This window comes from Arachis hypogaea, chromosome 10, assembly GCF_003086295.3.
Source record: "Arachis hypogaea cultivar Tifrunner chromosome 10, arahy.Tifrunner.gnm2.J5K5, whole genome shotgun sequence".
NCBI lineage: Eukaryota > Viridiplantae > Streptophyta > Magnoliopsida > Fabales > Fabaceae > Arachis > Arachis hypogaea.
In genome coordinates, this window is record NC_092045.1 from 110,527,076 (window position 1) to 110,538,423 (window position 11,348).

At 34.0% G+C, this 11,348-nt stretch overlaps 1 protein-coding gene across 1 annotated transcript; it reads right to left on the reverse strand.

Annotated features, from left to right (window-relative positions):
- Positions 1-6,740: 6,740 nt before the first annotated feature.
- LOC112716537 (receptor-like protein kinase FERONIA) lies at positions 6,741-9,854 on the reverse strand. The gene has a single exon (XM_025768459.3). It carries the CDS (start codon positions 9,475-9,477, stop codon positions 7,111-7,113), a length of 2,367 nt encoding a protein of 788 aa, XP_025624244.1. The 5' UTR covers positions 9,478-9,854; the 3' UTR covers positions 6,741-7,110.
- Between the last annotated feature and the right edge of the window lie 1,494 nt (positions 9,855-11,348).

Here is an 11,348-nt window from a genome sequence, read left to right on the forward strand (position 1 = left end):
ATCTATAAACCGAAGTATTTAAACCTCGGGTCGTCTCTCAAAGGACTTGCAGGGTAGTGTTCTTGTTATTGGTTATGGATTTATTTATTTTGGGGTTTTAGATGAGGAAAATGAATAGTAAATGGTAAGAAAACTTTATTAACAAAATGGTCTTGGCAAGATTTGGTTGTCAAGGGTCTTCATCATTATCACTAGCCACAAGTATGGTAGTTGCAAGGATTAATCCCACTTAGTCATCCTTAAATCAATTAACAAAGGAAAGTCAAGTGAGTTATATCAATCCTAGTCCATAAGTCCTAGCTTTCCACTAATTGGATTAATGAAGGCTAGAGTTAATGGCTATCAACTAGCAATCAATTGGACACTAGTGACTCAAGAAATCCTAAGTTACCTTCTCAAACCAAGAACATAAAATCCTACTCTAACATCCTCTCAAGCATTTCATCAAACACTTGGAGGGTAATGAAAGAAAGCATTTTTATTTGTAAGAATAAAAGGAATCAACAACCAACAATTACAAAGAATTAACAAAACAACAATCAAAAACATCACATTCACATGAATTATCTCAAATTGCATTATTAAAAGAAACAAAAGAACAAGAATATCTCAATTACAAAACCTAGAAACAAAATAAGAGAAATTACAACAAGAGGATAGGGATAGAAAGAAGAACCAAAGTGTAGCAATCATCAATTGAAGGTAGAAGTAGAAGGAGACTTGAATTGAACCTAGAACTGTGAGATCCTAATCTAACCCTAATTCCTAATCCTAGAGAGAAGTGAGAGCTTCTCTCTCTAAAACTAACTCTAACTCCTAAAACTAAGCTAATGATCAAAAAGTATCTAAAGTATCTAAAGTATATTGATTTCCCTTCAATACTTGACTTAAATAGCATCAGAAATGAGTTGGATTGGGCCCACAAGGCTCCTAAAACCGCTGGGGACGATTTCATTAAAGTGGGCAAGGACAGAATCGGCGCGCACGCGCACTACGCGAAGCAACATGTGGCAAAATTTATATCATTTTGAAGCTCCGGATGTTAGCTTTCCAACCCAACTGGAACCGCATCATTTGGACCTCTGTAGCTCAAGTTATGGTCAATTAAGTGCGGAGAGGTCGGCTTGACAGCTTTCCGGTTCTTTCATTTCTTCATGAGTTCTCCAACTTGACATGCTTTTTCTTCATTCCCTTGATCCAATCTTTGCCTCCTAAATCTGAAATCACTTAACAAACATATCAAGGCATCTAATGGAATCAAGGTAAATTACATTTAGCTATTTTAAGATCTAAAAAGCATGTTTTCACTCTTAAGCACAATTAAAGGAGAATATACAAAACCATGCTATTTCATTGAGTAAATGTGGGTAAAAGGTGATAAAATCCCCTAAACTCAATACAGAATAAACCGTCAAATTGGGATTTGTCAATAATGCACAAAATGACTCGTTATTTTCTGCACCTCATATAATGTAATAAAGCATCAGGGTATCCGTGTTTGGATTCTTATGACAATCTATATGCAAGACTAGAATAAAGCTGATATAGATAAAATGATGAAAACTTAAATTCAAAATTTGAACTTTTGAGAATGAGATACTTTTCATATTCTAAATTTAAATGGAAATGTTGTTTCGAGTTGTTGCTTACTTTGTATGAAATTATAAAATTTGTTTTTTTATGCCAATAATGACTGGACTTGCTGCTTAATTTTAAATTGTGTTTTTATCTTTTACTGAATTTATTGGAAACATCACTTTTTAGTTTGATCTTATTTTTTTGAGAACCTAGAATGATTATATTTTTCCTGTAAGAGATAATACAACACATCATAGAATTGCCCTCTTAGTTTTTTACCTTTCTGGGTAAGATATTAGTATTTATTCTTGTACATCGTTCTTTTTTTTATTCCCATTTCATCTGTGGATGTTCTAAATTTGGTTTTTGTGTATTAATTTGGTCTGGTGTTGTCTCATAACAACTTATATGTATATTAAGCACACTAGTTCTAGTTGTTGTTGTTGATCGTTTTTTAATTTTTCTGTGTGCAAATGGAAGATCAATTCATTAAAATTATATATCACCATGGAGGATCATTTGTCAGAAATAAAGATGGAAGCTTGATATACTGCAGGGAGCAAATTTTAGAGTTACTTGAGTTAGATACAGACACATTGAATGTTTTTTCAGTTAGAGACTACTACAAATCCCTTGGCTATGATAAGGTCGAGCAATGTAGGTGGTTGGTTCCCAACATGCTCTTAACAAATGGTTTGAGGACATTGACTAATTTTGAGTTCATTAAAATTGGTTCAGGACCAATTTGAGTTCATTAAAACTAGTTCAGGGACCTTTTTGAGACTCGATAATAACTACATTTTGTGATTTTTTTTTTGTTTAACTTTGTATATGGGCTGATTCCAGCACTTCAGAAAGTCATTCTAAATGCCCATCATAGATTTTATGTATGGCATATGTAGAAAAACTTTAACAAGTAATGAAAGGACAATGAGTTTAGAGGATTATTGTGAGAATGTACAAGATCAACAACACAAGAAGGGTGGATTGAGGGAATGAGAAGAATTAAGAGACTCAATGAAGAAGCATGGTCGTAATTGAGCGAGTGGCCTAAGGATGCATGGAGTAGAGCTTTCCTCAGTAATGTACCCAAGATGGACAATATTTATAACAATATCTGTGAGATTTTCAACTTATGAATTAAGGAGGCCAGAGCCAAACCTATCATCACACTATTGGAAGAGATTAGAATGTATACTATGAGGACAATTGCTAGGAATAAGGTGAAACTTAGGAGCCACATTAAAATTTTACGCCCAATACAGCGTAGTAGGTTGGAGAAGATAAAGAAGGAATTAAAGAGTTGGCCCTGTATGATCCGGAGACGAAAAGTATGAAAAGTTTGAAGTCATTGACCACCCAACCAATATGGTAATTGATTTGGGAGAGAGGCTATGTTCATGTGACTTTTGGCAATTAAATGGTAGTTAATGAATTATTTTTTGTTACATGATCAAGATTCATCTTATATGATACTATGTTTTGGTTTTTTTATACAAATATATTGATATATTGCTGGTTGTATCTATTGTAATTCTGTGTGCAGAGATGCCTTGTGTCCATACTTGTGCTACATTGGCTAGGGCCGGAAAATGTCCTGATAAATTTTGCCACAAGTGGTTGACAATAAATACATATAATGACACATATGCATTCCATTTAAATCTTATTCCTGGCCAAGCAATATAGGAGAAGTTTTCACACAATAGATCCCAAGCTCTGAAATTCAAAAAGATGCCAGGAGCACCCAAGAAAAAACGTAGAAAAGATGTTGACGAGGGCCCTGATGGAACCAGAAGTAAAAGACCAAGATGAAGAGGATTTATAAAAAAAAAAAGGTTCTTGTCGCTATTGCGGGAAAAAAGCTCTCACTAATAAAAACTGCTGAAAGAGGAAGGCTTAAGAAGTGACAGCTGCTATACCAGCTGCGGCTGCTGCTAAAAGTGGTAATTTCAACCCTGCTGTTCCTACCATTGCTACTCCAATTGTGAACCATGTCTATGCTATTCCACCTGCTGATGTATCATCTCAAGTTGGTGCACCTAATAACAATCCACCTCTAATTCAACACCAAGAAATTCAGCATGAAGACCAGGCTGAGGTTGAGCTTGACATGAGCCAACTAATTATGTCTCATAATGAAGACTCTCTATAAATAATGGTATATTTTAAATTATTCCTTAAATTTAACCACTATGCTAATTTATTTTTTTGTTTATATTTCACTAACTTCACACTTTTTATAGATGGAGACTAATGTAGTGTAACATAATGCAAGGCCCCCAAAGCTTGCAACCAAAAGAATGGTGTCTCGACCATCTAGTACCCCACCAACAACCAATGTACTAGTTGATCCAATGCAAGGTGCATCTTCAGGTACAGCCACGCGACTAGCTAGTTTCATGAAATTTGTCCCTACTCCCGGATTCAAACCTCCAAGAAAAAAGAATTGAATTGTTGATCATTCCGTGTTTGGAAGCTTCATATGTAATAAGGCATTATACTTTTGGATTAGTTATATTGTTTTTCTAAGTTTGCATAACTCTGAAATGATGGCTTTTGGTTAGTTATATTTGGAATGGTTCATTTTGGATAACTTACTTGTTTTGTTTGTGTGTCGCATCACACAAAACCTTTTAGTTGTGTTTGAATTCAGTATCAATGTGAATGTTTTATTAATAAATTATAAAGGAATTGGATGATATTTCTTGTCTGAAATTGTTATATTTTAGTTTGTATTGTTTGAGTCATATTAATACAGGTGCAATTTTTATTCATTGAAACTTAATATAACAATATAAATTTATTTTTTTTTCAAAATATTCCTGCCATTTGAATCTAAACCATCAAATTTGGCTTTTTACCAAAAAGCATCAGGCCAATCTTCACCATTTCCACAATAACATAGCAACTACAAGTAAAATTATTATAACCAACAAAGTCACTCCCATTTTCAAAGCCCTAACATCAGATTCCAAGCTTCTAATCTTTTAAGCAAAGTTCATCCTCCATTCTTCATCATTTTCATTTTTCGATACCACTCTACCTCTTGCTTCTTCTTTTTTATGGAATTCATTAGCCCAAACAAACAAATCACACCACCTCTTGTCAACACTTTGTAAATAGATTCAATGGAGATGGAGAAAGAATTAGATACTACAAGCTTTAGAAAAATTAAGAATAATCTTGCATTTACATTGTAGTTTGGACATCTAAAAAAAGGTCTTTCTAGATTTGCATCTGTTTCTGACCATCTTAGAATGGGTCTACACCCACATCCACACTACTTTGGAAATTATTTTTCTCTGCTTCGAGTGGTTCTCCAACCTCCATTAGAGCGTAGGTTGCTAAAACTCCCCACGGATTTACTGCTGCTACCCAGCATGAACTTCATAAAAAGGTCTCCCAAAAGAGGAGTAAGAATCAAAGAAAAAGTTTAGGAGCTTCAAATGAATTGGGAATTAGGAATTTAAATAGTTGTTAGAGATTAAATTGATGCAAAAGTTTCAAACGCCACGAAATATATCCATTAGAAGTCTAGCATGGCATTTTGTTATACACGTCATCTCTCCGGTAATGACTTTGTGATGAAACCACCGCAGAGACTAATATGATTAAAATTTGAAAAATTTAGAGAATAAATAGAGGCAATTGAAATTTTAAAACTAAATTAAAACTTGAATATAACTTTAGGGACCAAATTGAATATTTTTTCGTTACACATTGCTAATTTATTTCAAACATTTTAGTTGCAGTAATAAGATGTTCTTGATGCGTCTCACCAATTTCTTGCAGTTTCAATGCAAACTCTAAACACTAAACAATTAATTTTAAATATGAAAAAGTATTAAATTTTTTTTATAAGCATAATAATTAATTATTTATATTATACTTTTTAATTTTAATTTTTTTTAAAGTTAGAATTTAAAATTAAAAATTTTAAAATTAAAAAATAAAATTAAAAAATAAATTAAAAATTAACTAATATTAATTAAAAAATATCTGTTTCTTATTTTAACTATATATATAAAATGTTCTCACAATTAACAACTAAATACCATTAGACAATATTAGTGTGTGTTATTTAAGGATAAAAATTTACATAGAAGTGTTTTTGTTCGAAAATATTAATTGAAAATTTAAAAATATTATCAAATATTAAAATCAATCACAAAATTATTAAATAATTTATATATTTAATTAAATTGTTATTTAACATTTTTAATTATTAATGAGAAAATCTAGTGAGCCAGCAAATTTTAAAGTTTTTAGCCATCAATTAGTCATCAATAATATTTTTAATGATATAAAATTGTATTTAATAATGTAAAATCATTTAATTTTCTTTTAATAATTAAGTGTTTGCGGGGGACTGCAAATCCTTTTTCCCCAGTTCAAATCCGGGTGTCGCCTGATCGACAAGAGAATTGAATTTTGACCTTTTAATTAAAAAAATGAGAGGAAAAACGAATTTATCTGTAATGTTTTCCGACTCTATTAGAAATCTGATCAAAACTTGTTTGATGTTCTAATAAAATTTATTGAATTGTTTCGTGTTAATATAATAGTTTTGCCAGAATTTAACAAAAGTGCTAACCCTACCACTTATCATCAATTTTGTATGGATGCACGGATGCGACTGGTAGCCTTATTTTAGATGTGGCGTTATCCCCATGATTTCCATCTTACAGAGTTACACATTGCTAATTTCAAGCAATTCAGGTGCAGTAACAAGATGTTCTTGATGCGTCTCACCAGTCTCTTGCAGTTTCAATGCAAACTCCAAACTAGGGGTGCACATGGGCCGGGTGAAGCCGGGTTTGATGTGACCCAGACCCGGCCCGAAATATACACCGGGTCTATTTATTAGACCCGAACCCGGCCCTAGACCCGATGAAACCAATATACTTTCGGGCCACAATTATACCGGGTGAAAACCGGGTGAAAATCGGGCCGTTAACATTACATTACGTTGATACCTTCTTGTAAACTAGCATGTAAAAATATCAAAATTTCCAAGGCTCCAACCATTAGTTAACATGGTAAAATTCACTTAGAAAAATATAACAAGAACCAACCATTCTTCAAAATTAAAGTATAACCACAATTAATATTAAAGCATAACCACAATCAATACTAATATTGTCTAATAATACCAAATATTTAAATCAATACAAATAACACAATCTTATGTATTAGTCTAAAATCTTATGCATTCTAAACATAAAACATTAACTTATAGTCTTATAATGACTAATAACACAAAATATTAATGTTTACAATACTTAAATTCCACGTAAGAATAGTCATGATCCATCACTAATAACACAAAATATTAATTGTGTATGATGACCGAGCCACCGGGCCGACTTCGGGTGACCCGAGCTATGGCCCGGACCCGACCTGAAATAATGACCGGGTCTTTTTTTGAGACCCGTACCCGACCCTAAACCCGATGAAATCACTCCAAATTAGTTCCTAAAGTGTTCGGGACCGGGCCGGGCCTTCGGGCCGGGCCGGGTCTGTGCACCCCTACTCCAAACACCAAACAATTTCATCCATGGAAGGTCGTTGGGAACCATCTTCATGCAAACATCTCACACCAATCTCACCAAACTTCGTCAAGCACTCCGGTTCAATCTGACCCTCCAATGCTTTGTCCACAATCTGATCCAACGTGCCATCTTCATAACAAGATACAGCCCAATGAGCAAGTGACATCTGTTGTTTTTCCACTGTCCTCATCAAAGGCGGCCTCCCACACAGCACCTCAAACAGCACTACTCCAAAGGAGTACACGTCAGACTTTACAGTTAAACGCTGTCGTTTATAGTATTCTGGGTCTAAATACCCAAGACTACCCTTCACCACAGTGCTAATGTGAGTTCTTGAAATGCCAGAGGGTCCTATTTTGGACAAGCCGAAATCGGAAACCTTGGCCACCCATTTGTCATCCAATAAGATGTTGGTGCTCTTTACATCGCGGTGAATGATATTGTGGACCGCACCTGCATGGAGATAATGCAACCCCTTCGCTGCTCCTATGCAGATATGCAACCGTTGCTTCCACGAAAGGGAAGGGTTACTACTATTGTTGTAGAGATGATCTTGTAAGGTTCCTCGATCCATGAAATCATAGACCAACATCATCTCGTTGCTCTCACAGCAATAACCAATGAGGGACACAAGGTGGAGATGGCGCAGTTGAGAGAGCATCTGAATTTCGGTCCTGAATTCCTGAACCCCTTGCTGTGAACCCGGTTTTAACCGTTTGATCGCGACTGGTGTTGAACCTTCGTTGATGTAGCCTTTGTACACGTTGCCAAACCCTCCCACCCCGATAAGGAGGAGCTCATCGAAATTATTGGTGCATGTTTTCATCTCAACCAAGGAAAATCGACGACAAAGAGTGGATGGCAATGGTAAGGTTTGAGTGTTGGCTACTTCGAAAGATCTCTTTATGCTCTTTTTCTTTTGTTTTCTAAGGAGGAAGAAGACTACACTGGAAAGAAAAATGAATACTGCAGAGACAGAGATTAGTATGATTATTATAATCCTCTTGTTTGAGTATTGAAGAGAGGCAGAGAACTGTGGTGGAGCAAATGAATGAGGAACAGGTTCACGGTTGGGTCCTGCCAGGCTATTAGACGCAGGGTCACTAATCTTGAAGATTTCAAGGCCGTTCAAGAAAGGGTCTCTGTACCATGTGTCTGATGTAGGATGCATTTGGAGTGAAAGGTTAAACTTGTCCTGAGTAGTCCCTGGGATCGTAACTGCATAGTCTCTCTGTACAGCAATTCCCTTTTCCTTGCTCCATTTTAGAACAGTGGCATGGTCCTCAGCTAACTGGCCTGCTATGTAGATGTTGAACATTCTGTCATTGGTTTTAGTGATGTCTGGGTCTAGCTCGCAAAAGTGAAGCCTGAGCATGTAGGTGAAGCCAGAATCAACAGGAAACTCCCAGGTCAAATTTATCATTTGGTTGAGAGTTCCATTCTTGCCCATATCACGTGATGTTCTGTAAAGCTCAATGGGTGCTTCATAATCAGGACTCACAGTGATGTTCATCATTCCGGTCGCATCACCGGATACCATATACAGAGCACTTGGCGTTCTTAAATAATCAGCATCATCTCCTGCCCAGCTCCGGAGCATGCCAGTATCACCTTTAGGTGTGATTCTGCCGCTGCCAACTTTGATCCTGTAATATGTCTGCAGGGCACTACTGTTTAGCATTTCGTATAGCACGCCTGGATGACCCACAAATATAATTTGTTGTCCGTTGGGTTCAAAGAAGTAGAGATCACTGGGCATCGAAACCACCTCAATTCCATTCACAAACGCATAAGAATTTGGATGGGTTGTGTTTGGTGTGAAGGTCAGGTTGATCCTCTGCCCATCATCCACGTTGATGATGTATTCTTTAAAGATGGTGTCCCTGCTTGCAGCATCAGCGTTAAGCGAAGCATTGAAATCCTTAAGGAGTGTGAAACCCTCGGATTTGACCGTGAAGAAGGCGTTATTACGGTCAAAGCCAGCGTAAGAAGCAGGGTAGAAGAAGAGACGAACAAATTTCCGGCCAAGTGTGACCGGGAAGGAGTAACTGAATTCAGAGTTAGACAAGCGAGCACTGGTATATGGAACTTGGTAAAGAGGAAATTGTGTGGCTGGTTGCGCAACGATGGTCTTTGTGTCTTGAAGAGTTAAGAGATTTGAGTGTATGTCTCCGTTCCATGACCTTTCACCATCGGAGGATTTGCCACTTGAGCCACAATTGATGCTGTAGCTATCAACTGGAACATAAGCTTCAACGGATATGGCTGAGTCCGAGAGGAAAAAGAAAAAAAGGCAAGTGATAGTGGATATAGCAGAGGTTATGCTATAACTCCTCAAGTTCATGGTTGAAAAGGACAGTCGAGTATTTAATGGCAGATGTAGTTTGGAACAAAACGAATCAGTGAAATTATGAAGAATTAATGAGGTGAGGCCATTATATATATTGTTCCGATTGCCGGTAGTTACTAGGAAGAAAGAAAGCTTGAAAGTACTGGGCAAGTAGTAAAATAATGTATGTGATTGTGACCCTAGTGACACCCTAGTTCCGTTATTTGACTAGTTCAATTTTTGAAAGATTATTAATGGTCATATATGTTTTACTTTTAGAAACACACTTACTGGCTATATAAAAAAGTTTAATAAAATATGAGAAAAAAATGTTTATCACTTAAATAAAAGAAAATGTACATAAAAAAAATATACAAACAATAATATAAATATCATTTCACTTTGAAAATGTGTGCAACGACTCGCTCATAAGCTTCATCAAACGTGGATTGGTAGTAAAATATTAAAATGCAAGATAAAAGCATATTGGTAACATAGCTCATGTTTGATTTGATGAACAATTTAATTAGGTATCTTTAAAAGTTATATAATATTTAATCTTCTATTAGTAAAATAAACACATTTAAAAATTATAAATAGATTAGTGCCTTTTTAAAATTAAATACACATTCAAAATACAAATTAAATAAAATTAAAATTAAAATTAAAATTAAAATTAAAATTTTAAATTTTTTATTTTAAATTTAATATATTTAATTATTAATATATTATATTACAAATACATATGTTTGATTTGGGAGTTGTAATGTTAATCTAATTTAGATGTGTCAATATTTAATTTTGGATGTATTTATGTTATTCATTATATTCTTATGTACATATATAAGTTTTTTTACATAAATTTTGGATTTGTTGATAAAATATTTAGAGTGTATTCTTATTATTTTAGATGTGTATTTGAGTTTAACTTTTTCTGTGTTCAATATGTAATTTAGAATTATAATAAGAATAATTTAAATGTGTTAATACATAATTTTAAATGTGTTTATGTTGTTTATTTAATTTTAGATGTGTTTTTTACATGAATTTTGAATAAAAAAATAATTGAAGTGAGTTTAATTGATTTTGAAAACTTCACTATTTTCTAAAAATTAGTATACTACAAGTTTTATGGTTTAATTTATAAAAAATTAATGTATTGTAAGTGATTATAAATTTTATTGTGATAAGTATTTAAAATAAAAATAATTTTTTAAAAATAAAAAATATAATTAATTAAAAATTAAAATAATAAAATATTAGATTTAAAGACTGAATTTTTTCGTACAAGTAACATTTTCCTTTCACGAAATAGTAGTTGTACCGTAGTGTTTAATTCAGAGAGAGAATATTATTACTTATTAGTACTTTGTTTTGGGTAAGAAGACGACATATATATCAAGACTCGAGGCATATAAACGCACTATTTTTAGTCAAGTTAAGTAACATTATTAAAACTGAAAGCTCTATCTGGTTTCTTTGGTTCTTGCTTGGAAGCTGGGAAACCGTAATATACTAATATCAACGTCTAGAAAATTAAACTGGCGTACAGGGAGGGGTGGTGAAGAAGACTAGTAATGCCATGCTTGATTGAGACCTTATCAAATTTCAGTATAGTGAGAGTATAAAAAAACACTAATAAAAACTTTTAAACTCCAAAATTTAGTTGTGGTGGTGCATGAATAGAATTCTTTACTTTTTAGTTAATTATTCTTCTTTCTATTCTTTAGTTACATGCATATTTGGATATTATTATGGATGAAATGGAATAAATAACTTCATAATAATGCCATTTTTATTTCTTGAATATGTTGCTTTTCAGTTTTTTCTTTCTTTCATTTTTTTTTACCATGAATGTCATCTTTCTCAGCAGCCTTACCCATGCA

Bases quoted from the DNA above. Each gene is read 5' to 3' on its own strand.
- LOC112716537 (XM_025768459.3), bottom strand. From the start codon at position 9,477: ATGAACTTGAGGAGTTATAGCATAACCTCTGCTATATCCACTATCACT.